Consider the following 27,907-nt stretch of genomic DNA (forward strand, 5'->3'; position numbering starts at 1 on the left):
CTCCGTATGTCTTGTGAACTTGTGTTTATGTGTGCTTTGTTTCTATTAAGTATAAATTGAAGTTTTGGATTGAGGACATAATCCACGCTTCTCTCTCGCTTATTGTATTTGAATCTGTATTCTGTGTTGAATTGATGCCTTTAATTTCCTTCGCTGGCTTGTGGAGGAAGGTTACTTCTATGTTAACTATGCTTTGTTTGAAGGTTTGCTCTTTGGTTTACTCATTTACATGTCACTTACGTTCGTCAACTACAAAATATTGTCCAGGGTTTTGTTCGTTCGCATTGATAAGGTCAATAAGAATACGATATGTCTAGTGTTGTATAAATGGATCTGGTTGCTGTTAAGTGCTCGGTTCTTCAGTCAAACGTTAGGTATCTGTTTCTTACTTAGACCAATCTTTTGGAAGAGATTGTTGGGTTTGTTGTTTGACTGAATTCAAGCAGCTATTAGATTTTAGCATTGTTTGTCGAGTTCGATTTGCATATCGAAATAGGATGACAAGTTAATGGGCTGCTGAACTTGGACGTGGTTGTTCTGCCAGGAGCATGGGTATCCTTAGCTCTTTTAGATCAGCTGGAACTTGTTTCATGTCGGGCTCATTTAATCGCTGGAGTTAGAAAGAAAGCAAATCGACACCAAGTGTAATTATATATTATATTTCAACTCAAACTCAAATTTGGTAACTTGGTTCGAAACTTGACTGGAAGCTCAAGAAATGAATGACTTCTGCCTTCATTTTGGCTCAATCTAGAATTGGAATTCTACTTCTATTATTTCATTTCAAATTTAATTATCGAATTCTATTAATAAAATACTCAAATTATGCCTGGCTCAATAAATATCTTTACACGATATTAATAAATATACTTAAGTTCAGGGACATGAGCTATTAAGCAAAATAATATAGGCTTAGATTGAGCTTGAAAATGTATTCGGATATGCGTGAACTTGGTTCAAACTGGATCACGCGGGCTTAAAAAGCTAACAAGTCGGGCTCAATTTGCAGCTCTAATAATGGCCACTCACCGATTGCTTGTAAGATGGCCTCGGGAGCTTGCACCATCTCAGCATATCAACCTAGCCTGGTGAATTTTAGCGGCACAAAGCTACATAATCAGAGATTACTAACAAAATTTTTAAAAGACCGGACGTAAAAGGTACCAGGAGTCAACCAAGGTGTTTATCGACTCAAAACATGAAAATCTGGCCAATTTTCCGGTTCCACTCCCGCTAATGACAGAACTTCCGATCCCAAAAAAAATGTCCTGAATATCATATTCATTCACATTTTCGATACCTACAATTCTTCTATGGATTTGGTCAGATATCTTACATTCGATTGTCTTTGGTTCTCATATACACAATCTTAGTTAAACATTGGGAAGTCAATCCAAGCTACCCATGATAAAAAAAAATATTAATGCTTTAAAATTTTATAAATATAAAAGTTTTCCTCATACATTAAAGCAACACAAATTCAAATTCTAACTTCACCCGGCTGATGTCCAACATGTGTTACAGCCAGCAGCAAAGAACGGTTTAATCAACACTATCTAAGAATAACTATGTATAGCATTTAGCATTGGATGTATAGATCTCATATAAAATATGTGTAGCAGTGTAGGACTCACACGTTCCAATCAATGTATGCTACACGAGGAGTGTTTTCCCAGATGATGTATAAACCAGACCAAGAAAGAACCATCAATGTTCATCATAAATCAAAGCCGATTCCAGTAAGTAAACTGTTATGATGTGATTTTATAGCGACTTAGTGAACATGAAATATTAACAATACATGGTGCAGTTGCAGCAGGTAAACCAGATTTTCCACCACTTAATTGCGGACAACGAGTTGAGGTTGCTGACATCCATTACTTTCTAGGCCTAACAAGTAACAGTAAGTGGGTCGATACCAACAAAACAAGTATAATGGAATTGTATACATAGCATGCACAATATTTTCTCTATAGAAATCCCACAAGTTTCAACAAACGTCAATGATATTTCATGAGACACGACTGTGAATGTTATTTGGTTTGGAATGGCGGCTACCAACAAAAAATGAACACTAGAATGAAAAAGAGACGCATACATCACTGGATATATTTTCGTGTCATGCAGTTAATTGTGATCCTAAACAGTCTCCGAGATGAGACAAAATACAAATCCAATAGTTCCAAGGGTAAAATAAGACACATAATCAAACAACATATAAGTCGACTATTATTGTCAAACAATTGAGAGATGATGATTCAAACAATAACAAATGTTGGAAAAGAAGATAAAAGACCTAAAGGCAGAATCATGGCTCAGCAACCCATGATAGCACAATTGTAGACAAAGACACCTGAATGCTCCTTCACTCCAATAATTTTCCAATCCAAAGTGTCATTCTTGACTCCTGACTTTGGATGCCAGGAATTCAAGACAATAGCTTCACCTTCAGGACCCCTTTGACCACCCACGACAAGCAGTGCCTCTCCACAGGACTTGAAAGCAAGACCCCAACCATTTGATGAGTCGGCCCTAACTGGAAGCCTCCCTACTTCGTCCCAAGAGTTCTTTTCTTTGTTATACTTCTTCACCATGTTAGTTGCATATTCGACAGCATAGAGACGGTTGTCAACAACTGCAACAAGAGGAGGTGCTTGCGCTGCTCTGTTGACATTGGGATACATGCCCTCGATTTTTCTCCACTTTCTTGTATTAAGGTCAAATTCCTCCCCACAAGTTAATGAGTCGGTGGGACTAGTCATTCCACCGATAACATAAAAATTTTTATCCATGAAAAATCCAGAGCATAATCTACGAGGAGAGTGCATGCTCGGTAACATTTCCCATTTACCAGTTACAGAATTGTAAAGCTCGGCAGATTTCAAAACATTCCCATCCTTGTCGCTTCCTCCAGCTATAATGGTTATTGATCCAAGACTACCCGAGGCAAAAAGACAACGAGGACGATTCATTTTTTCACACTTGACCCAATCACGGCGAGTCAGGCTGTACTTCCAAATGGCGAATTCGAACAGCTCACGTCCGAAAACCAACAACTCACTCCCCACTGCTAATGACTCCTTATCAGCACAATTAAAACAGTCATCACAAGGAATTTTAGGCAATCTCATCCACTTCTTCCTGAAGGGATCAAATGCCTCCCACCCTCTTGGATCGCAAACCATATAGATCCAATGCTCCACAATCCCCAACTGCCTTCTCAGCTCATACAAATACCCACTTTTAATCAGCCTATTGAATCTTGCATTTAAGAATGACAAAGAAGCATAATCTGATCTATAAGCTCGAGCAAGACATGTCAAAGCAACGTCATCATTCAAACCAGGGAGAAAAGAATCACTTGATTCAAGAATGCAATGGCCATCATCATCTTCTCCTCGCAATATCTTTTTTATATCTTCTCCAACCATACAACTAAGATTTGACTTATTTCGATCAAAAGATGAAAACATAAACTTTGTTAGCTTGTTGGCTTTCAAATCCATTGTAGCACTTTCCTTATCCAATAAGAAACAAATTAGCAAATCAATTGCATTCCATACCTACGAAACCCACTTAATAACAAAAAATCCCGATGCGTCTTTATTTTTTAATTTCTTTCTATTGAAATTAAGCTCCAGTTTCGCCAATCATTTTGCCAATATCAAATACAAATATCCCATCTCTAGCAACAGTATAACCAATCTGTCAATCCGACCCAACGATTCATAAACTTGTGAAATCCTTATCCGCTGAAAAAAAAGCATTCAATCTGTATCATCAAAACCACCCTTTATTGAGACGTAAAAATCCTCAATTTATTCTCAAATCTCTCCAACCCCGTAGCAAAACAAAAATGGTCTCTATAAAGACTCAAACTTTCAGAAAAACAAGCGTAACCCCATAAAAAAATTCGCAGCTCCTTCTCCAGGTATTCTGAAGAAACAGACAAATTTACAATACACACAATTAGTTAATCACTCATCTGCAAAGCACGTAAAAACTAATTTGTTTAATTAATATAAAAGAATCAATCGATTCGGATTCTAACCGGGCATCACGAGTTAATTAGATCTTCTTTCATGAGGAATCAAGCATCAGCCCAGTCTTCCAGCAATCCGACTCACCGGCACATTCTTCCGCCCCCCGAAAAAAATAGGGCTCAATCGCAGCTCATATAAATGGAGCTCCGGCAAGCATCGCCGCCAGAAGCGGTGTCCAAAGCGAGGTATTGTAGGAGAAAATGGTATGAATTTTGTTGTGTGAAGGAATTTATTTGGGACCTTAATTATTACTATTTCTGATGTATTACGGGTCAACTTTGTGTTTTACTTTTAATAAACGCGTGTCCCCTGCCCTATCTTTTTAAAGCTCTTTTCCATTTTCGCATATTTTCACCAAAAAATTGTGTGAGACGATCTCATGGATCATATTTTGTAAGACGGATCTCTTATTTGGGTCATCCATAAAAAATATTACTTTTTATGCTAAGAGTATTACTTTTTATTATGAATATCGATAAGATTGACCCGTCTTACAGATAAAGATTATTGAGACTGTCTCACAAGAGATTTATTCTTTCAGTTATCCACTTCTTTTTTTTTCTTGCTAAAATTGAAAACCAACAAATTTATTAATCAAACAAAAATTTTGTTGGAGACTTTTTAAGATAAATTTTGTTTGACATATATTTTTTTTAATTTATTTATGAAAAATATTATTTTTATGTCAAAAGCATTACATTTTACGACATATATGAATTGAGTCAACTCATTATACTAAAAACCTACTCAATTTTTCTGTTTTACATCTTACGTATCGCGTACTTGTATAATAGTTCTTTATAATCCCTTTTTTTTATTAAATTATATTAAATTTAAATTTTTTGGGGTTATTTAATGTGAGATTCTTCTGAGACTTATAATGAATTAGAATAATTGTTGTCGTTTGTGCCCATTGGTTATTTTGAAATCATGATATTTTAGTGTAATTATTATTTTGTGGATTATCATTAGGTAAAACAATTATTATACTAGCAGGAATTTGATCTGTTTTATTAATAAATGGATGAAACAAGTATTTTGAAGGAAAAAAAAGTGGTCGTCATTTTATATACATCTCTTTTAATATTTATATATACTTGCATGTGCATAATATGATGAAAAAATTACATGTAATTAATGAGGATATTTACGAACAATATTAATGCATGTATGTACTTTCTATATGCATTAAAACTTTTTGTCTGTTATACTTTATACAAATAATGGGGAGTGGCACGGACATAATATGAAGGAGAAATCAAAACAAATTCTTAAAGGTTAGGTTACTACCTGCTTCTACGGAAGTGCTTCGGTTAGGGTGCCCCAATCGCTTGTGCCAAGTCATCCACGGTGCGTTGGCCTTGTTAATTCCTCCGTTGAAGGAGCCTTTCAATCTTTAGGATCAGTTGGTTCATATTGATAACCGGCTTATCTCCTTTCAGTCGAGCCTCTCCTCGATTCATTTTAGTAAATAGCGGAACCAATGGAAACCATAAACAAGGCTAGAAGAAGATAGATGAGGAAGAGCCCTTGGGTACCAAGGAGAACCAGAAAAAAATAAAACATCTTGTTGTTATCTGTAAAAAATCTGACCCAATGTGCTATTTTGAAGTAGATTACTTATGCTATTTCAGACGAGTAAAAATTTATATATTAATGATCATCGAGCTAAAATCATACTATATTTTTGACATGGTCACTCCCTTCCCTGTGAATGCTAGTGATCTAGTATGATGAACCCGAGCTAGATGGTCAAATCTGGGCTAGATGATATGCACACTTGAAAACAAAAAACACGTTAAAAAGGTTTTTAACATGGTCACTCCGATGTTTAAGTAAGTCAAATCTTCACGCAAATGAAATAAAGTATTTTTAAAGGGGTATAGAAGGAGTGTTTGTGAGACTGAATGCGAACTCCTTGATTTCACCTTTGCTGAAGGTATTTATAAGTTACTAGAGTCACTGACCACTCTGTTATGCTCGGGTAATGGCCACGATGTAAAGACATGGGACACGTCTTGGCTTCAGCATGATATGAGAACATAGAGGGGAACAAGTCCCTTGATTGTCAGTGGACATGGTCTATGATAATTGGCTTAGTCTCCTTATGTTGCTCGATTGAAGCCATGAGCCCGAGCTTGTACAAATTGGTAGTGGTCTGATAGGTTTCCCGGATTGATGATTCCGGGGTCATCCTTAGATCCGGACAAAGAAAGAAGGACCAAAGCAGAGCCAGTCCAAAGTTGGTCCCGGTAACCCAAGAGGAGACCGAGTAGAAGACAACCAATGTAAAGAAAGAGGATCATGTTTAAATCACCCCGAACATGCATCAACCCGAAAATCCTTTCAAACCATTACCAACTTGTACAAGCTTGTGCTCATGACCTCAATCAGGAACACAAGGAGACTAAGTCAGTTGATCATGGACCATATCAACCCATATCAAGGGGTCTGTTCCCCTCCACGTCATCAGATCGTGCTGAAGCTAAGCCGTAGGCCACGTCCTCACATTGTGGCCATTACCCTAACATTTCGGAGTAGTAATTGACTCTGATATTTTATAATACCTTCAACAAAGATAAAATAAAAGAGTGCACTCATTCTCACAAGCACTCATTTTATACTCATTTAAAAGTACTATCTTCCTTTGCATGGATATTTGATTGATTTGAGCGTCAGACTGATTACGTCGAAAACCCTGCTATCGTTTTTTGTTTTCAATCATCTAGCATATGCTCATTTTACCCGCTCATCAGTATTCACGAAGAAGAAACACATTTCTACACGGAAACTCAACTCACGAATTTTGCTGAGTAACATCAATATATGAAAAAATGTGCACGACATAGCTTTCAAAATAAATACAGTCCAATTGTTGTGATGCGACACTCAACAACTGACAACTAAGCAAGTTTAGATTTTAGATAGGATTTTTTGGCACTTAATGTTACACGTTAATGATAGCGATATTACACGTTAATGATAGCGATAATTTTGGTTATTCTTTTATGCTACGTGGACTTTTAATTCATTTTCTATCTATTTTTAAAAATTAAAAGACAAGATGTAATGTATGCTAGCTATTGTCAATTTTTTAAGCAGATTTAAAGAAGACATATGAAGTATTTTAATGATAAGATAATTAGAATACAAAAACTTAAACAAAATTCCTAAAAATTAATCTGTTGGATTTGAGACAAGTTTGACTCGTCCCATCCCGAAAATCCAGCTAATATAATCCAGATCGGACCCGTTAAAAATTATTTACTTATTAAATTTAATCATTTTACAATAAGTTTTTTTAAAATTAATGAATCATTAAATTTACGTTCATATTTATATTAATAATATTAAGAAAAAAAATATTATTNTTTGAGACCCGATTGACCGGGTCTAAACCCGTCAATCCAGGACATATTTAATATATGCTTAAGTTTAAACCCGACTCATTGTCATCTATAAAAGTGTTTTATCAAATCATCTCTAACTGTACTCTATTAACTCCAAAAAGTTGAGGACAAAACTTCGCATACTTGCAGCCCAAAGACAATCCTCACTCGCTCGAAAGCTGGAAACTAAAGCCATCGTCTACAATATCTAAGCTTCTACCAAGAAAAACTTATCTCCAGTCAAGGAAAACCCAGACTCAGTAGTCGAATCTTCACGTTGTATACCCGGTTTCTGTTCAGCACTACACTTTTTCTCTGTTATCTGGGCAGGCGAAAATCACTGCATTACTTAACTGCTGTCAAATGAGACCATCCGTTTCACAACATTCAAGCACCTTTTTCTGGAGATCATGGCGCTTGCACCAGCACAGGTATGGCAGAATTGGCCCGGCTTCTGCAACAACCCATGCGTTCTGCGCGACATCCTCTAGAGTCATTCTTTGCAAAGGATCTGCACAATAGATTCACTCATCGGTGATGCAAAAACAGAGCTGAGGTACATTTCAAATGCCTCACAAAATAATGATAAATAATGCAACTGAGTGGAAGACTGACCTCTGCACAGAAGGCCCTCGAGCAGACTCTTTAACAGAGGGCTCATTTCATCAGGGAGTAACAATGGGTCGTTAACGATCTGAGGGTATCAACATCGATATCAATTACTGGAGAGCAATATTTTGCCGAAATAAGGTGGAACAGGGAGACATACTTGTATAGATAATGCACATGAAGGAATTTACAAGTCGTAAAGCAAGAGTTGACAATACACACCTTGTCATATGTATCTTGCAGGTTCTCTCCCAAAAACGGGTATTTTCCGAGAACCATACAATATAAAGTAACTCCGACTGCCCATGTATCAGCAGCTTTTCCACAATAAGTTTCACCCACACAGCACTCGGGAGCTGTAAATACAGGAGTTCCAGGAGAACGACGAAGCTCATCATTATCATCCTACACATGAAAATGTAGCGAATTGAGTTCATGACACTGAAAGTTAAATGCCAGACAAGCAAAAAGAGAATTTATTTTGTATAAAATATTTTATATGGTTATTCTACTCAAGTCCTTTATAAAGCAAAATGCGTCCTCTGGTATACCAACATCATTTTCAAATGCGGGCATATTCTTCACAAGAAATCCAGAATTAGATACAATCATTAAGTGCACAAGCAAGAATCCACTATGATAGAGTCTAAACAAATGATACGATACTACCAAAATAAAGGTGATATCCAAGTAAAAACAAACAATGAAATATGTAATTTCCTACTGGGACGTATCAAGTAAAAATTTTCCCTAACCAAAAATCAAATCTCTGAAACAATATAGACTGAATGTATATGTCCATGAATTTCAGATAGTTATTCCTGTAAGTGATTCACGATTGATGTGTTCACATTTCAGCACTAAGTAGCACAAGTCTGGGAATCAATCACAAGCTCTCTCTTTCACATGATCAAATAAATCAATAATAATTACTTACCTCAAAAATCTGACTGACGCTAAAATCACCGATCTTGATGGCACCAGAACCAGTAATTAATAAATTATCTGGTTTGATATCCCCATGCACTATGTTCTGTTATTTGGAGCAAATAAATACTATCTTCAGTTTTCTAGAACTGAAAGACCAAGCATGACAAACTCGAGCTCATGATATTTTTCTATAGTGGTAAACTCATGTCAAGTTGCGCATCACACGATCATAAATGCATTTCGATTTTAAACAATTCATGAGCATGCAGTGTGTTTCAATCCTTCAATAAAAAGCTAAAAGTAGAAAAAAATTACAAGAATGAGGTCCATATACCAAAATACCAAACAAAAAAGCAGAGCTGAGAAATCCTTTTTCTGCCTAAAATGTGAAGCATAACATAAGATCGGTGCTTGTTACTACTTAATACCATAGGTTGCTGCATAAAACTTGGCCACTTTTATTAATTATTAATTAAATAATAAAAGTAGAATAATGAGCTCGTCTTTCAGATGGATACAAAAGACACTAAAATGTCAGAAGTCCCATAGGCTGTAGACCAATGTATAGTTCTAAAATTGTAGTATTACTTCACACAGTACTAACTTAATACAGACGAAATGACGTAAACGGGCACATGATGAGGTTAAGCACTATCTGCTCAGAAACATTTAACGTAAGGATATTTACACATTTGACTTTTAAAATTTTTATGTCAGCTTAAGGTGATAGTAAAAATCTGGGAAAATTGAGCAACATACATCTGTACTTCCTCAGCATCATACATCATTGTGTAAGATCAAATAACATAAGACGGTGAAAGAAAATCAAGATATACTAAAGGTATATTCAATTAACAAAATAAATAGCAAACAGAAGTCTAAACACCATACATGAGCATGAAGATACATCAAACCAGAAACTACATCACGTAAGTACTTCCGTGCAGTATTTTCTCCCAGGCAACACGCAGGACCGCTACCATCAAAGACCCATTTGCCTTCCACATATTCAAGAACTGAACAAAAGTAGCTTCGAAGTCACATAACGAAAGCCACTATTGGCTGGGGCGGAAACAAAATCAGGGACATTATAGAATACCCATATAGAAGTGATCACTTGTAGGGTCATTGATAACTTCAATTAGATTGACGATATTGGGATGGCTCAATACCTTCATTATTAAAACCTGCAAGCATATCATCCATCTATTTGTAAAACTGGTATGATGAAAGGAGAACCTCAATAGGTTTAAACAGAACAGCACATCTAAAATTATCAAAGGACCGCTGAAAAAATTGATCATACACCCCCAACAATCAATATATAATTGATAAAGAATGCTCAGAAAGATGGATGCACATGACATCTGAAAGAAGTGGAGATTATCAAGTAATTTAGGCTACTCGCAATTGGTTTTAAAAGAAAATTTTACATAGACATGGTGGGAGGATATTTTGCAAGACAATGGTCATGACACACTACATGATGGTTAGAAAGCCAAAAAAACATCTACATTATAGGTATAAAAGAAATAACCTCAGTACAAATGAAGCAACATACTTGCAACCACCTGAAAAGATGACATACAAGAAGTTATCATTACCTCACGAAGAACATCAGACATGGCAGTTTCTGAAGGTGTGACTCGTATCTTCAACAAATAAGACTTGTGAAAGGACTGCCAAAAAAAGAGAACAGCTGATATCATGTAAAGCTATTTCTAATAACTTCATTCTTACATGCAGTGGCGTAGCCAGAATTATTTTTTCCGGTAGGCAGAATATTTTTAGATATTAATTTGAACTTCATATAATAGAAATAAAAAAAAAGTTAAAGGAATTTGAAATATAAACCTAGAAGAAATTTTGTTTCTTCTATTTTTTCTCAAGCTTTCTCGTCTGGCTGTTTTTTACCTCCCAATAATGGTTTGCAATCTACACCTAATAACCCTTTGAATTGGGCTTTAAATCTACACATTTAATTACCCATTTAAATTGGGCTTTAAACATTAATTGGACTTTAACATTCAATGCATTTTTTTTTGTTTTTTGTGAAGTGGGCTTTAAACATGTATACCTAGACTTCAAATATAAAAAATATCTGCTGGGCATAAGCCCGGCTTTGCCCATATTGTCCTACGCCCCTGCTTGCATGGGTTCTTGTTATATATTCTGGAGAACCAATAAAAGGTTTTTAAAAACAAAGAATAATCTAGCTTTCTGTCATTGTGTTAGAGATTATTATAATGTAAATGTGCAAACGAAAACTGTCAGCTGATCAACAAAATAGAGTGTGATAACCACATTAAAAGGCTGCCTCTGTTATATTTTTGGGTGTGATACGATTTAAAGCAGATCCCAACAAAAAGATCAATAAAAATTACCCGAAAGGAATTTTGAAAAGAGTGCATGAGAATTTAGAAACTGCAAGTGTAAATATCTAAATAACTAAGTAACCAAGAAACAAGACATCACCTTTATAGCATAACTTTTACCATCTATATTACTCCGGTAGAGAACCTGCATATTGTACAATACAGGGCATTACATGTAATATTCCATAGAGAAAACTAGAAGGGGAGATACTTTTACCATTAGCCTCACCACTTTTCCATAGCTGCCACCACCAATCTTGCGTTCATAGACATACTCATTAATGGTCTTGATTCCATTTTCATCCTGAAATTAGACGAGTTAATTTGAGCAGAATAATGATAAGTAGCAATGGATTAATTACTACTCTCATAGTAGATATCTATTTTATCTGATTTAAGCAACTTTCATTTAAGGATGAACAAAAGAGAAAATGATCAGTTTTGGTTATGGACAATCTCATTCTTCTGAGCATAAAACTTGAGCTACTACTTTATGTCTGCATTGGTAATTGAAAACCTACATTAACACGCTCTAATTGTAGTGACAAGGAAATTGAGTAGAAGTAACCATCATTACCACAATTCTATCGCACAAAACACATTGATAAAAACAGAGAAAATTTCATTCTACCAACCTTGAAAGACCAATCATTAACTAGCAGAGAATTTTAGAGCTCTATTCTTTCTTGCAGTGTAGGGCAGATGTATATTGGCTCAAATTTCAACTCAAGGGGGAAAAAACTACCTAGTTTGGTAAACTAGAACATAAATCATTAATTGGGATAAATTTACATATTTAGATGAAAAAGTTCCCAACACAAACTTTGAATGCTAAAATGTAACTCATACAAGTACAGGAATCTTTAAACATTCAGGTAACCACAGTCATTTGCTTGTGTTTAAGTAACAATCACACGTATTGAACAATTAAGCAAAGTTAAATATCCACACAAAGTGACTGTAACATATATAGAAGTTAGGGGATAATTTCTATGTTTGTTTTGGTGGAACAATTTTGTGATTCTCCGAGAAACTAAAAAGGTGCAAGACACCAAGTAAAATTGGTGGACGGAGGAGACATTCAATAAAAAAGTTTAGATTTCAATATATCACTTCGGATATTTATATATAAATATCAAAGCAAGGTACAATTCCCCAAAGTACATCAACTAAATCCAAAAATTGGAGGGGACATGTCACACAGCTTACCTCTGAGCGAAGGACACTGTGGGTTTCCTTCACAGGGAATTCCCGGCAAATGAATCCATGCTGCATCCAATACCTGAGATTCTCCTCAGCTCCTTTGGTAGGGCTTTGGAAACCACAGTCTTCCCCATTTCCATCATCAGCAACATCTCTGTTAGAAAAGCCATCATCCTCATCTTCTGTCTCTTCATCCAATAAGAACTCGCGTGCGGTGCTATCACCCAATCCTCCAATTTTGTTGGATTTTTTTCCAAAGCTAAAACCAAACCAGCCACAGCAACCCACTGCTGTCATTTTCTCTATGGTATCCCTCTTAACAAACATCACAAGACCAAAGTTCTAACCAATCATTTCAATAAACAAAACGCTAACCAACCAGAACCCAGAGTCCTGAACGAAGAAAAACAGCAAATCAAATTAAGACCAGCATGTTCCTTCGAAACCCAATAAAAAGATTAACACCGTATCAGTTGATTTTGGAAGCTATTAAGCACAAATTTTGATTCCAAAAAAACTTCCAAAGTTCAATCACATGCCAAAAGACACCAAAGTAAAATTTTCTGCACCTGAGTGAGAAATGAAGTTAATGACGGCCTTCATTACTTGAAGTGGCCTGATCAGCTATGGCATTCCAGAGGATGCCATTCAACAAAGTGAAAGAAACAATTAATCAACTCGATACCATCACAATGTGGAGGTGACATCTCGGAAAATGTCTTGACCTTTTCGCCCAACAAGAGAAACACCCAAAAAATTAAAAAATTTATGAGTATTTTTTTTATTCAAGCCGGCGTTCTTACTGTTCAAATAACGAAACATGATTATAATCTACACAGGCAGATACGTTTGAATCGTGGGCTAATTTCAAGAAAGGTACACAACGAAAATTATAATATAAAATTAATAGAATGACAAATAGATAGATACGATGGATCCATTCAACAAAAAAGCTGAACATTTTAGCAAAAAATCTCATACACTACCTGTGTTGTGATGATGCTCGACAACATGAACAAAAAACCCAGATCAGAAATCTACAGGAGATCTGATTTTCAACGTGCCACAGAAAAAAAAATCGAACTAGAACGAAAAAAAAAGATATATCAGAATAAGGAAGAAGAGCCGAAAGTTCGAATCCCAGTCCCAATTCTGATTCAAATTCAAAGCCCTCTCTCAACTTTATCACATTGTAATCAATCAATCAATCTTTAACAAAATTTCCGCCACAAAAATAAAGAAACACGGGGATGAATTTTAACGCATGAGATTGAAAAATATTAAGAGGGAAAAATGGGCAAAAGTGGAAGTTTCAGAAATTGGAAAAAAAGATTAGTTTACTATAATAAATTATTTATTCACTAATATTTTGAATTCACACACTCATTTCAATAAATCTCATTTCAAAATATAGTACATCTCTTCTGATTTAAAAGTGAAATCCTATTTTATACATATAAATACAAATGAAATTTGTATTATATAATTGGTCATATAGCAAAATTTAATACTTAAGTATAAGATTCCATTCAGGAAGAGTTCATGCTATGATAAATGGTAGAACTCTAAAACATCAAATCTACAGGTGGGGTTCGCAAAAATACATCGATCTCACGTAGTCAAATCAATTCGAGTATTTANAAAAAGATTTCAAAATATTACTTTTTGTCACAAATTATTTGACATAACATAATTAAAAGATTAATTTCATTAACGAATAAAAAGTGTTTATTCATGTAATTAACCTAATACATTGCAATAAAAAAAATAAGTATCATATGAGACATCTCACATATGTTTATCGTAAGACGAGTCCATAATGTTTATATTTACAATAAAAATTATTATTTTTAAAATAAAAAATAATATTTTTTTATGTGTGACCCAAATAAATATCTCTCTCACAAAATTGACTCGCGAGAGTATCTTACAAGAGTTTTTGTGTAAAATAGTAGGTTTTCTGTAGATGATTTTACGGATCTTTAGATCAGCAATGTTCATATTTACAATAAAAAATAATATTTTTGGTATAAAAAATAATGTTTTTTCATGGGTGACCCAAATAAATATCTGTCTTATAAAATTGATTTGAGAGAACGTCTCACATGCGTTTTTTTTTTTAATATTTTAATAAAATCCAAAGATCTCAAGCCGTGAAACTATTATTATAACATAATAAAGATAATTATCTGAATCTTTCAAAATCTTAATAGGTCGGGTCTCAAGTAACCCCTCATAGCGGGCCCTTATTTTCAAATTGGTCTTGACTCATGGAGGCCCAAAAAGAAACCCAGCCTAATACCCAATTTCGTAAATTTGTAAACTAAAAGCAATGTCAAATTTATCATTATTTTCAGTGAAGCAAAGCCAGACACGATTCTTCGTCGCAGTAGTCCCGAACTCTTCACCGAACACACGCCTTGTGCGGTTGCCGCAATGACAGTTGGCGTGCTCGCTCTTCAGGGATCTTTCAACGAACATATCGCAGGCATGTTTTCATACTCGGGACGTCTTTATTTTTGCTTTTGTATGTTGTATTTGCCTACTTTTGAATCGTTTCAATGGTATGTATACTATTCAGCATGCATATCCATGCATATGGGACCGTGATTGTTTTGTGTTGATTTGATGATGCAGCTTTGAAAAGGTTGGGTGTGATTGGAGTGGAGGTAAGGAAGGCGGAGCAGCTGCAAAATGTGAGCGCGCTTATTATACCAGGCGGAGAGAGCACCACCATGGCTAAGCTTGCCGGGTATCATAACCTTGTAGGTCCCTTTTTTCGTTTGTTTATTTATGCACGAGATACGTGAAGGTCGGGAAGTTGTTTAAAATTTTATGGTTCGTAAAAGTTGGTTTTTTAATGATTTATTTTTTGTTTCGTAAAAAGGTGGAGAAACAGAGTTAGCAAAGTAAATGGCAGGTGACATGAATGAAAGGAGTTAGGAATTTAATTGGTGGGTTTAGTTGTGTTTGGATGGTTAAACTAGAATTCTCAGAAAATGAGGTCGAACGGCATATGTTTCCTCCACTAATTTCTATTTGCAAGTTGTTGTTCATATTAATCTGCAACTAGTGGCTTTTCTAATGATGACCTATATTGTTCTGTTTTATGTCATGTTTTTCGTGCGTGGTGTGAAGGTCATTCAATCGACAAAAGAATACTTTTTTAATGCCAGGAGTTCTGTTGGCTCAATAAATATTGAATAATCAATACTGTTTAAAGAAAGAATTTATGGGCTGATGTTTAGTGGAAGTTTTTATAAAACTTTTTTGGATGTTCAAAACATACCAATAAATGAAAAAAGTGTTCAACAGTAGGTGTGTGGGAGAAAGGGATGCTGCCTTTGAACATCCCTTGCTGTCAATTAATCAGAACGAAAAAAATAAGGGAGTTTACACTGGGGAGAATTGAAGGGAGGAGACAAAAGGCAGCTACAAAACCACATTCCCTAAGTCCAGGTTGTTTTTGACAGAGTTGTGAATTATAAGAAGTTGTGCGTATGCCAAGAACGTAGGATATCCTTCGCGGTTTCGTTTGAACGAGCTTTATGGTGGAAATGCTGTATTTGTTTGTGTTTTTATCCATTCACTACAAAAAACCGTAGAAACTTAATATATGCATATGAGTTCCGTACCCAAGAATTTAAGAAACTCCATCTGTGAATCTCATGCTCTATCTTAATTACCGTGATAATATTGCTAGTCTTTTGCTGATGTGAGGATAATGTTGGTTTGCTGCATGTGTACAGTTCCCTGAATTGGTTGGTTTAACTAAATGCAGAACCTTGATGTAATTTTAATTTCATAGAGATGGTTGAACGTGACCAATAATGTGAGAAAAGGGATTAGCTTGCTGTATCGATTGAAATCATCATCTCTATCATTTTAGACTCTGTAGGACTTTTGAAACGCATAGTAATTATTCTGTCCACTTCTGGGTGGTGAAAAAATAGAAAACGGTAGAAATGTAGAATATTGTTTTTAGGATAAAATTTATGTTTTCAGACTCCCATTCCTTATAACTTGGTTTTACGTAGTTGTATTCTGATTTTCATTTATCATGCTATTTCAACCTTAATGAACTCAAGAATATCCTTACTAAAATATTGGGTGAACACATTGTAGCTATCAAAAGAACAAGAAAAGCCTATTCAAGCCTGATACTCTTAATTCCTTGTGCTAATTTCATCTCCTTTTTTTTGGAATTAAAGTTAGTTGTAGTAACTATGGCGGCGGTCTATCTGCATCTATTTTGTCAACAATGTGTATATAAGAATGATTATCTGCTAAACCTTGTTTTGACTGCAGTTCCCTGCTTTGAGAGAGTTTGTTAAAATGGGGAAACCAGTTTGGGGAACTTGTGCTGGTCTTATTTTCCTGGCTGACAAAGCAATTGGTTAGTATATTTATTTTATCTTACGTTGCCACTCGCTTGAAGTTTCACACTTTTGTGAACCTCAATACATGTTCTTCTTTTGCTTATGGATTCGCATACACAACACATTCTTGTCATTAATGCAGGGAATGAGATGCTTTTAGAGTTTAGACTTTCAGTTTTGACATTTCTGTTATATGTCCCTCTCCTTCAGGGCAGAAAAGCGGAGGGCAGGAATTGATTGGTGGCCTTGATTGTACTGTGCATAGAAACTTCTTTGGCAGTCAGGTATCCTAGCAATCTTTTCCCTCAAATTTTCTACATTTCCCAAACATGGCCGAAAGAAAAAACAAAAGATATTAGCTATCAACTGCATGCAAATATACAATTTTGCAGTTCTTCATTTCATGCTGATATCATTACTGATGTCGGTTTATTGTCAGGTTCTTATAGATTGATGTTTATCCTCTCTTTTTGTGTTTTTTTTTTTATAAAAAAAGTTGTATAGGACTTGAGACATGGCCTTGATTGTTTAATGATTTACAGATTTAGTTTTTTCATTCTGACCATGTTTCGCGGTGTAGCTTCTCATTTCATCAATGCAGGATATAAAAATCCCAATGTTTCAACTTTCAAATTCTAAGAGCAATTCCAGGTCACCTATTGATCTTATGATTAAGTGAGATCGGTAGAATGGCTTGAGTGCATGTTACTTTTAAGAGAATGGATTAATACTGTAAAGCTGGACATTTTTTTTGTGAACAATAGGGGAGGATATAAATACATGGATATGATGTAGAAGGATGTTTTTTTCCGCCAAATTGAGTTTTATGATTGATTTCAAATTTTGTTTCCACCTTCCCTCTCAATTTCTTAAGAAAATCTAGATATATGTTTTCCAATCAATGTCACTTTTTCAGCTGCAAAGCTTTGAGTCGGAGGTTTCAGTTCCTGAGATTGCAGCCATAGAAGGGGGCCCACCGAGCTTTCGTGGTGTCTTTATTCGTGCCCCTGGAATTCTTGAAGTAGGTCCAGAAGTACAAGTGTTGGCCGAAGTTGCAGTTCAATCTGGCGGAACTGCTAATTTTGATTCAGTCGTTGAAAGTTCAGAGGTCAAATTTAATCATTTTCATTTTTGTGCCTTAATTTCTTCATACTCACTTTGTGCTAATGTTTTCATTCCTTTTTATTATTTCCACAAGCCATGTTCTACTCAAAGACAAATATTTTTCCAAAAGTACTTCAATCTGGTGATGTTACTCCCAGTGATTAAGAGCCACTACTTTTGAAGAAATAATATGAAGATGTTAAAAACTTTAGTTGTTATGATTTACGTCTAAAATCTAAGTGATATCATTATAAAATCTGGATAGAGGTTGGGTTTCCCCATCGGAAAGAATAAGGCCCCAATGCTGGCTGGGCTAGTCTTAAATAGACTAGAGGAAAAGCCATCGTTGTCATTGCACATTCCATATTGTTATGGACCTTTTCATGCAGTAACCCTTTTTAAATTTTTCTCCCATGGCAAACCTCCCCTTAAATCTGATTAAACAAATTCATCATATGTCACCACTTACGACTTGTTTCTACTTTCTAGAGATTGTTGAATTCATATGGATTTTTGCGTTCACTTCAGTAGTTTCTTTTGACTTTTATAACAATCAAATAATATCAATCCTTGATTGCTTAGATGTTGAGTGTTGACTATTGTTGATAATTAAAATTGACATAACACTTTGCATGGATGATGTTTATGAGAATTTTATGAATAGGGATAAAGATATATAGTACTGCAACGCTCAAGCCTTCTTAGCAAAGATTTATGTAAGTAATTACGTTTCTTCTTCTTGCCGACTTCTTGTGGCATGATAATGTTCTGGTGAAGGTCGTTGGTATAATCTATGAATTTGTATACCGAAAGTATATGATTGTAGCGCCTTGTAAAGTCTTAAACTACATGATAATATCATTCATACATCGTTACAAATCGCTTTTGGTGGGATGCGCTTGATTCTCTTTATTTCTGCAGTCACCATTTTGATATAATTTATGATTTCATGCATCAGGAAAATTCTGGATCTGAAAAGAACGTCATTGTTGCTGTAAAACAGGGAAACTTGCTAGCCACTGCTTTCCACCCGGAATTGACTGCTGACATTCGATGGTATGCATATTTGAGCATGTACAACCAAAAATCCTCTGCAATTAATTCCCGATGACCTTTCTCTGGTACAGGCATAGTTACTTTTTGAAGATGGTGAAAGAAACCAGCGACGAGGCTTCAAGCAGTACTGCTTCGGCTACGAAAATTATAAGCCTACTTCCCGGACCACCTAAATATGATCTTCCAATATATCAACAATGAAAGAATTTTTAAAGGGTGGATGAAACTTTTAGCGCATGCTTTCTATGAGCTTCTGACTATTGATTACATTATTTATTCTTTATCAGTGATTCAATGCTTTGAAAAGTGGTTTGCAGCCTATATTTTCTACTTGAGTCGTCGTGTACATATTTCCGTTTTTGAAGTTTGACGAAAGAAACGATCAATCTAAATATTTGCTCTCTTGCATACATCTTATAATTACACGAGGATTAAAAGTATCCATATTAAATTTCACTACATTTAAAAATAAAGCATAAGATTATAAACAAAAAATAATAATAATAAAAGTTAAATCTCAATCTCTAACTAAGAAAGAAGTAGATAGAACATTCAAATACCGTTGAAATTTGTTGCTATCTTTGGTGCTAGACTGTCAAATGATGGCTACATATTAGAATCACAAAAAACATAATAAATATTTTGTATGAGTATGATGGAATGCTTATCGTTTTATCAAAAAAAAATAAAAAAAAGAAAAAACAATAAATATTACTTCCGATGCATCATGTGTTCTAAACCTACTTGTAATAATCCCTACCTCTTGGTAAAAAAAAAAAAATTACTTGTGAAATATCTCATGATAAGAATTGATTATAGGGTAAAGATTTATTATATACATATGAATGATCATAAAAAACTAACCTTATTAAAAAATAAAAAGTTACAAAACAACATACATTTTTTAAAGATTTATTATATAGATGAATGATTATAAAAAAAACTAACCTTATTAAAAAATAAAAAGTTACAAAACAACATACGTTTTTTTTATTTTTTTTCAAAAAACTTATGTTGTTTTGTAACTGATGTGATTAATTATTAAAAAATATTAAGTTTCAAAGTTCTTAAAATCGAGGTGACGCATATGAACAAAGTAGACCACAAGTATAGATTAATTTTCGGATGAACATAAGTATATGTTAAATATAAAGAACCTATCATAAAACGTGAGTTGGATAGAATAAAGAGATGCAAGAAAAAATGTAGACCAAACATTGAGAGAGATTCACTCGCGAAATTATTCCTATATAAACCACACCTCTCCCCCTCGAATAATCACAAGCAAGTAAGCCGTTTTGTCTGTCTGTTGAGTTGTATATATATATATCTCAAGAGGCATATAAGTACAAAACGACTACGGATCACCTTTTTTTGTTGTAAAATTTTGTGAATAAAATTATAAATTTGTGATATATTATCTCGTATTCGGAATGAGAAGCAACACTACACCGCGGGTGCTGATCGCATCTCTTGTTCTGGCCGCAACGGCGTCCCTTTGTATAGCTGTGGACGTTGCATACGATCGGCGGGGGCTGGTGATCGATGGCAAGCGTAGGGTTTTGGTCTCTGGTTCCATTCATTATCCACGCAGTACCCCAGAGGTAAGTGTGTGTGTGTGTGTGTATATATATATATATAAGTGTATAGATTGAACTGCATGTGGAATTGATAAATCACATTCGAAAAAATAAAAAGTTTAAGCTTCTTTATTGTTACAAATTCTGAGCTTTTTTTTATACATATGCACATATATACTCTTGAAGCACATAGATATGGAATTATATCAAATATATAATTATTTTTACTATATATATAAATGTTAATTTTGATTTTGATAAATTTAATTTTCAACTTTAAATCAAAAATATTATTATATATACGTGTGTGTAATTAAGTTGCATGCATGCATGAATTGCAGATGTGGCCAGATTTGATCCAGAAATCAAAGGAGGGTGGTTTGGACATTATCGAGACCTACGTCTTCTGGGACATGCATGAACCTACCCGAGGCCAGGTGAGATTACGATCAGTTTACAATTTTTTTAATTAAAAATAAATAAATAAATTGAAACGACTAATATTCGAGTCCCATTGGAGTAAAATAAAATTTAATGACATATTTTGATTTTGCAGTATGATTTTACTGGAAGAAAAGATTTGGTGAAGTTCCTAAAATTAGTAGGTGAAGCTGGTTTATATGTTCATCTCCGAATCGGACCTTACGTTTGCGCTGAGTGGAACTATGGGTATATAAGCATGCAACTCAATCTTTTTGTTCTTCCTTTATGATTCTGTCGATCGATTTCGGTTGCATGTCATGAAATTGGGAGATCGTTTGCTAATGATTTTATGGTTTATAATATTACAGTGGGTTCCCTCTTTGGTTGCATTTTATCCCCGGGATTCAGCTTCGAACGGACAACGAGCCGTACAAGGTTTCTTCTTCTTCTTTTTTGCCTTCCCTTTTTTCGATTAGGCGAATTTCTACAAGTTTTTTCTTTTTTTCCACGTTACTGTTAATAAATGTTAATTAATGCATGAATATTTTGTTGTTTTAGGCGGAAATGAAACGATTCGTGACCAAGATTGTGAACTTGATGAAGCAAGAAAATCTGTATGCATCCCAAGGAGGACCCATTATTCTGTCTCAGGTATTGTTGAGGGAACTTGATACAAAGCAAATGTTTATTTTTGAAGGGAATGGTATGGTTTTGTTTTGAGGAATTTAACGAATCTCTGATGGCAGATCGAAAACGAATATGGCAACATTGATTGGGAATATGGTCCAAAAGCCAAAAGTTACATTGAATGGGCAGCAGAATTGGCTACATCCATGAACGCTGGGGTTCCATGGGTGATGTGTCAGCAAAATAATGCACCTCAATCTATGGTAAGTTCTTGATTTCTTGGTCTTTTCATTTTTTATGAACTCTTGGTTATTACATTCACACAGAGCCTCTCCTCGTTACATCCTCTCGCTAAGGCGAAGCTATCTTAAGTTTATGCTAAATAGATGGATCTGATCGACGCCCATAAATACTTGGAAACATTTGAGCACCTGCAGGCCAGTGTGGAAAATTGTCCATCGTTTATAAAAAAATTTCTTTAACTCTTTCTTTCTTAAAAAAAAAACTCTACGATTTTAGCTTAAGAATGTATTAATTCACCTCTCAAAAATTATGACAAGGAATTACATATTTGGTCCCTTATCATTGGATCTTGGCTCCATTTTGAGTCGTTAATCGAACCAACACTTACTCTTGTTATTTCTTCTGAGCAGATAAACACTTGCAATGGCTTTTACTGTGACCAGTTTTCTCCAAATTCTGATCAGAAGCCCAAATTTTGGACAGAGCTCTGGAGTGGATGGTAACTTGTCAATCCCTTGAGATGCATATTTTATTTTAAGTTTGCATACATTTGCGTCCTGATTTTGATATCTGATTGCTAATTATTATATTCACTGGTCTGGATTGTCAATGTATTTAGGTTCACTGCATGGGGTGACCCTGTTCCATACAGACCTGCGGAAGACGTCGCTTTTGCCGCTGCACGTTTTTATCAGCTCAATGGAACTTTAGTCAATTATTATATGGTACTCCTGATTTTCTTTGTTGTTTAATTGTCATCATGAGAACTTTCTTGCCAATCGGTTCCATATATGCAGTACCATGGTGGAACTAACTTTGGCCGGACTTCTGGTGGACCCTTCATCAGTACAACCTACGATTATGATGCTCCTATTGATGAGTTCGGTATGACACTCACACTAATTACTATTTAATACAGTAGAAATCATGAGTGTTGCTTGTTATGAACAAAGCAGCATAAAAATATTCAAATTTTCAAACAAAAGCTATACATTCTCCTTGCTAAATTATCAGATTTTGTAACCTTTTAAACTCTTTATTGTTGGACAAGAGTTTAATTGCTTAGTGTCAAAATAAGCTTAGATAATTGATCCTAATCTCCTTAAAATCCTCCTAGTTTAAATGCTGAGGGATTTGACAAAAGTTTTCCATGTCTATCTCAGGACTACTGAGGCAACCTAAGTGGGGTCACTTGAGAGATCTACACAAGGCCATTAAACTTTGTGAAGATGCGATGGTGGAGGCTGACGGAAACACTACTTCTCTTGGATCAAATGCGGAGGTAAAACTTCAACTTTATAGTCTATTAATTTTTATGCATGAAGTTATGCCCTGTCAATCTTCATAATTCAGCTCAAGAGAGTTCCATGTTCTGAACAATCGTCTTAGGCCCTATAGATCTTTACTTGAACTATTTGCTGCACAATTAGGTGTCTCCAACTAATGTAGTTTAAATTTGTAGTTCAAATCCGCACTTTGATTTCATGTCTTCTATTGCATGTAAGAATGATATTAACTTAGAGCAAAATATAAATTTGGACAAAAAAAAATTCCATGGATCTTGATAAGATCTGCTATTCAGCTTTAAATCTTAAAATTTATGCATGCGGAATAATGGTGGTAGATTATTTTCCTTGACTGTGTAATTTGATGTCCTGTGCATTAGCTTATTGTTTTAAATGACTCTATTGCGCTTAAATCATACATTATTGTACCATGCATGTATTATTTTGTTTCGCAATCTTAGCTCATATTTTATTGTATTTCTGTTGTTTCCAACCTGGACTTTCAGGCCACTGTCTATAAAACTGAATCAGGGGAATGTGCTGCTTTTCTAGCCAATATGGACAACCAGAAGGATCAAACCGTATACTTCAACGGCAATTACTATGAATTGCCTGCTTGGTCTGTTAGCATCTTACCAGACTGCAAGAATGTAGTATATAATACCGCGAAGGTTCGCCTCATAGACCTTTATGTTGTGTCTTTCAGTGTTAAACCGTGGATCCTACTTGTTACACATGGATTTCATATTCTTTAATGCTCACGGTTTTTCAAGTTTTATGGTAACATCTTGAACAATGTGTCTTACTTAAATCAGTGGGTGATTTAACATGTTGATATCATCAGTCGAGATAACGAGTTTAAAATATGTAGATGCAAATAATGAAGGCTTTGGAATTAAATGCAAAAATTCAAAGTTCTGGTGGATGGGAACAACCCTAAGTTGAAAGGGGAACCTAATCCAACACATTCTGTGTAATTAAGATCCATTTTTCTGATCTTTTGAATTTGTCGAGATATCTTTGAAGTATACTCACTCACTGCAAGATTACCTGCCATATGTTTCAACATGAACTACTTCACTGATTTTATTTTTTAAAATTACAGATTAATTCTGTGACAGCGACAACAAAGTTTGTTCGCCAACCGCCACCAAATGGTACCACACCTGGTGCATCCCTCTCAGGTTGGAGTTGGTTCCGGGAACCTGTTGGCATTTCAAGTAACAATGCGTTTGAGTTACTTGGGTTGATGGAGCAGATTAACACTACCGCTGATAAAAGTGACTACCTCTGGTATTCTTTAAGGTATACAGGTTGATCACAAAAACTTGTCAGCAAATTTTCTCGCTTGTTACTTTTTTGACATTCACTATTGTGTTTTCCAGCACCCAAATAAATCCAAATGACCCTTTGCTTCGAGATGGCTCTCAGATTCTGTTACATATTGATACACTTGGTCATGTATTTCATGCCTTTGTCAATGGAAGGCGTGTAGGTATGGAAAACGATTTCTATCAACAGAATTTGTCTTAGATCCTCTTGTGTTTCATTTAAAGTTCCATACTATTTACTCAGCTAGCTTCTGGATCGGGTGTTTGCAGGTAGTGGAAACAGTCACATCAATAAGGCTTCCATAGAGGTTCCTGTGACCCTTGAACCCGGAACTAACAAGATAGACCTCTTGAGTGTGACAGTTGGATTAAAGGTTTTAAGCACTTTTAATACTTTCTTTTAGCAATGCATAGAGAATTATTTTCTTATACAATTCCCTTCCTGATTCAGAACTATGGAGCTTTCTTTGATTTATCGGGAGCTGGAATTACTGGTCCAGTTCAGTTGAAAGGTTTAAGCAACGGTTCAACCATTGACCTCTCTTCAGAATATTGGACGTATCAGGTTATTGGTCTAAACTTTGTAACACACCATACACTGTGATGGAACTTGTTCCTTGTTGAACTGTATAAGTGCTGAGAAAAATCTTTGTAGAGCATTTAATAGATTTACAGCTTTTCACCATTATAGACTTTCTCACTGTGTAATATTCCTCACCAGATTGGTTTGAAAGGGGAAGAATCAGGGCTATCTACAGGAAGTTCCCCACTTTGGTTGTCCAAGCCTGCTTTGCCTAAATATACTCCTCTGACTTGGTACAAGGTAAAACAGCATGCATTTTCAATTTCCTGTCTGAATAAACATCTGAGAAAAGAATTTCCGGTATTTATGACTCCTGAAAAACTGAGCTTGTAGAAGCAGCATCAATATAAACATATGCAGAGCCTACTCTTTTTTTTCAAAACAAAAAGTAAATCCAAATGCTTTAGTTTCATGGCCGAGATGGTCTATGTAGTAGACTCAAAGACGTACATGTGTTCGATGGGGCCTAAAGCGAAAATTTTAAAATGGATTCTCTTGTTGGTATAAATAATGCTAAAATTTAGTTAGCAAATAATAAATACAATAAATAATACATAAATACATAAGAAACAATATATTACATAAAAACAAGTCAATAAATATTTGAAATAATTACATAAATAATAATCGTCTAGCTATTTTAGAGGAAAAAATATATATCAAATTTGTATAATCCAGATTTCGGATAATTTCTTTGTTAATCAACAATATAACTAGTTCATTTAGTCTATTTTGTGACATTATTGATCGAAGATAAGTGTTTATTAACTTCAACCTCGATAAACTTATTTCTGCTTATGCAACTGTTACGAGGATAGTTAACAAAATCTTATAGGCAATACAAGTATTTGAGAATAAATTATTCACTTTTGCCAAACACTGTAGCATCTTAAAAAATTGTTGAAGTTCTATACTATACTTCATCAAGCCAGTTAAAGACTAACTCGTTAACTTCTCCAAACTCAAGAAATACCCCAAAGTCCCTTGATATTGTTTAAATTGTTAAAATCGAACTTGGACAAAAGATCCAGTTTGATCAATTATAAAGAAAAAATATTCATATTACTCTTCTTTTTTATTTAATATTGGGGAAAAAAGAACTTATTTCAGTAGGTCATCAACTCAAAATATATATGTTGGATTCCCTCAAAGACCGAGGGTCCTGAGGCGGTGGCCTCCTTGGCTTCATAAAAGGTCCGGCCCTATGTAGTACTCCCATCACAATCACCAATCCAAGTGCACCCAATCTATCATGAGGGTCAAAAAAAAAGAAAGTAATGAGAAATATTGTATCTTTTTCATTTTCATTCAGGGCATGCTTTTCTGTGTTCCTTGGCTATGAATGTTTGAATAGTGACATGCATTGAATAGTGACATGCAAATTATGCAATAACCCCTAGATATCGTGTTCACAAGGGCTTCGCATGAATAACTGATTTCTAGCACAACACTAGTATATGCTTTAATTACCTTTCGTGAAGCAAAAAATAGTCATTGTAACTTAAAATCTGTTAGTTTTCCAGCTTTGGGTTGAAATTGTTTATGCAAGACAACATGATCTGATATCTCCTGCTTTCTTTTTTTCATCTAGACGACTCTTTCTGCTCCCCCTGGAAATAGTCCTGTTGCGATGGAGTTCACGGGAATGCAAAAGGGTCAGGCCTGGATAAATGGACAGAGCATTGGACGTTACTGGCCAGCCAGTATTGCTAATGTAAACGCTAAGTGTACATACACTTGCAACTATAAAGGAAGTTACGACCAAAACAAATGTCTGGCAGGTTGTGGAAAACCAACTCAGCAATAGTGAGTACATCAAATTTCGGCACTACTACTACTAAGTTCTTTCGCATACCACATACATTCATGTTGCCTGAGTATAATCTTGCAGTTATCATGTCCCCCGTTCATGGCTTAAACCAAGTGGAAACGTCTTGGTGATGATGGAAGAAATTGGGGGCGATCCAACACGTGTATCTTTCGCTACAAGAGAGATAGGACCTATATGTGCACGAGTTTCTGAAAGTTTCCCGGCCCCCATTGATTCATGGAGCTCTAACCATTTGCAATCCAATACCAGTGTGCCAACACTATCACTAGAGTGCCCCTCACCTAACCAAGTCATATCCGAACTCCAATTCTTGAGCTTTGGAAATCCTCATGGAACCTGTGGAAGCTTTACCCAAGGTCGTTGCAGGAGCAGACGAGCTAGGCGTGTTGTCCACAAGGTTTTTTTTTTCCCCTGAATTTTGAGTTCTGAAATATCATTTTGTCCAAATTAAGATGTTTCTTTCTCACTCGTCATGACAAATGTACACAGGCTTGCGTTGGAAAAACAAGTTGCAGTATTGAAGTCTCTGTGAAGAATCTTGGTGACCCTTGTCCAAATGTTACAAAGACTTTGGCTGTACAAGCTACCTGTGCTTGAGAACCTAATTGTTGCGCCATCGGCTATTCGAATACAGTTCAATCACATAATTTATATCTGTTATAATTCGAGAATTTTTTCATTTTCTCAAGTCTTTAACATCTGTACATAATCTTTCCCACCCCTTTGCCCCTCCATCTTGTACATACCATGATTTTTTTCATGATTATATATAATGTTGTATAAAAGAATATTTTCCGTATCTCTGTGTTTTAAAGATGTTATACTGTGATCTAGTTGAGTTGATCAGGGAACCGATATTCAAATGATGTTCTTTTTTCTTTTTTTTCGAACTATCAAACTATATTTTTAGTGATG

At 35.2% G+C, this 27,907-nt stretch overlaps 4 protein-coding genes across 8 annotated transcripts; 2 read left to right on the top strand and 2 right to left on the bottom strand.

Annotated features, from left to right (window-relative positions):
* Positions 1 to 1,227: 1,227 nt before the first annotated feature.
* On the bottom strand, positions 1,228 to 4,303 carry LOC140970091 (F-box/kelch-repeat protein At5g60570-like). Of its 3 annotated transcripts, XM_073431657.1 has the most exons (3): positions 4,052 to 4,303; positions 2,297 to 3,936; positions 1,228 to 1,748 (listed from the first exon to the last, which is right to left on the bottom strand). In XM_073431657.1, the coding sequence occupies exon 2, from the start codon at positions 3,504 to 3,506 to the stop codon at positions 2,316 to 2,318; it is 1,191 nt and encodes a 396-aa protein (XP_073287758.1). In that variant the 5' UTR covers positions 3,507 to 3,936; positions 4,052 to 4,303; the 3' UTR covers positions 1,228 to 1,748; positions 2,297 to 2,315. The 3 variants fall into 3 exon arrangements, with proteins under 3 accessions (XP_073287758.1, XP_073287759.1, XP_073287757.1); XM_073431658.1 differs by lacking the exon at positions 1,228 to 1,748 and having other exon boundaries at positions 2,081 to 3,752; XM_073431656.1 differs by lacking the exon at positions 1,228 to 1,748 and having other exon boundaries at positions 2,081 to 3,936.
* A 3,414-nt stretch (positions 4,304 to 7,717) lies between these two features.
* Positions 7,718 to 13,877, bottom strand: LOC140970108 (serine/threonine-protein kinase GRIK2-like). Of its 2 annotated transcripts, XM_073431686.1 has the most exons (12): positions 13,536 to 13,877; positions 13,119 to 13,274; positions 12,556 to 12,942; positions 11,576 to 11,650; positions 11,447 to 11,491; positions 10,576 to 10,650; positions 10,071 to 10,158; positions 9,863 to 9,987; positions 8,979 to 9,074; positions 8,264 to 8,446; positions 8,048 to 8,126; positions 7,718 to 7,943 (listed from the first exon to the last, which is right to left on the bottom strand). In XM_073431686.1, the coding sequence occupies exons 3-12, from the start codon at positions 12,874 to 12,876 to the stop codon at positions 7,792 to 7,794; spliced, it is 1,239 nt and encodes a 412-aa protein (XP_073287787.1). In that variant the 5' UTR covers positions 12,877 to 12,942; positions 13,119 to 13,274; positions 13,536 to 13,877; the 3' UTR covers positions 7,718 to 7,791. The 2 variants fall into 2 exon arrangements, with proteins under 2 accessions (XP_073287787.1, XP_073287788.1); XM_073431687.1 differs by lacking the exon at positions 13,119 to 13,274.
* A 1,014-nt stretch (positions 13,878 to 14,891) lies between these two features.
* LOC140970112 (probable pyridoxal 5'-phosphate synthase subunit PDX2) lies at positions 14,892 to 19,407 on the top strand. 2 transcript variants are annotated; one of them, XM_073431693.1, is made up of 7 exons: positions 14,892 to 15,076; positions 15,187 to 15,314; positions 16,858 to 16,945; positions 17,139 to 17,212; positions 17,845 to 18,036; positions 18,991 to 19,088; positions 19,160 to 19,407. In XM_073431693.1, exons 1-7 carry the CDS (start codon positions 14,986 to 14,988, stop codon positions 19,287 to 19,289), a joined length of 801 nt encoding a protein of 266 aa, XP_073287794.1. In that variant the 5' UTR covers positions 14,892 to 14,985; the 3' UTR covers positions 19,290 to 19,407. The 2 variants fall into 2 exon arrangements, with proteins under 2 accessions (XP_073287794.1, XP_073287795.1); XM_073431694.1 differs by having other exon boundaries at positions 14,892 to 15,037.
* A 967-nt stretch (positions 19,408 to 20,374) lies between these two features.
* Positions 20,375 to 27,791, top strand: LOC140970102 (beta-galactosidase 8-like). Its single transcript, XM_073431676.1, has 19 exons — positions 20,375 to 20,692; positions 21,010 to 21,105; positions 21,225 to 21,337; positions 21,460 to 21,526; positions 21,650 to 21,742; positions 21,838 to 21,981; positions 22,372 to 22,460; positions 22,581 to 22,686; positions 22,759 to 22,846; positions 23,125 to 23,243; positions 23,754 to 23,918; positions 24,353 to 24,552; positions 24,633 to 24,742; positions 24,849 to 24,952; positions 25,030 to 25,143; positions 25,300 to 25,401; positions 26,753 to 26,967; positions 27,053 to 27,389; positions 27,482 to 27,791. The coding sequence occupies exons 1-19, from the start codon at positions 20,522 to 20,524 to the stop codon at positions 27,587 to 27,589; spliced, it is 2,541 nt and encodes an 846-aa protein (XP_073287777.1). The 5' UTR covers positions 20,375 to 20,521; the 3' UTR covers positions 27,590 to 27,791.
* The last annotated feature ends 116 nt before the right edge of the window (positions 27,792 to 27,907 follow it).

The sequence above is a fragment of the Primulina huaijiensis genome, unplaced genomic scaffold, assembly GCF_012295235.1.
Source record: "Primulina huaijiensis isolate GDHJ02 unplaced genomic scaffold, ASM1229523v2 scaffold43349, whole genome shotgun sequence".
NCBI lineage: Eukaryota > Viridiplantae > Streptophyta > Magnoliopsida > Lamiales > Gesneriaceae > Primulina > Primulina huaijiensis.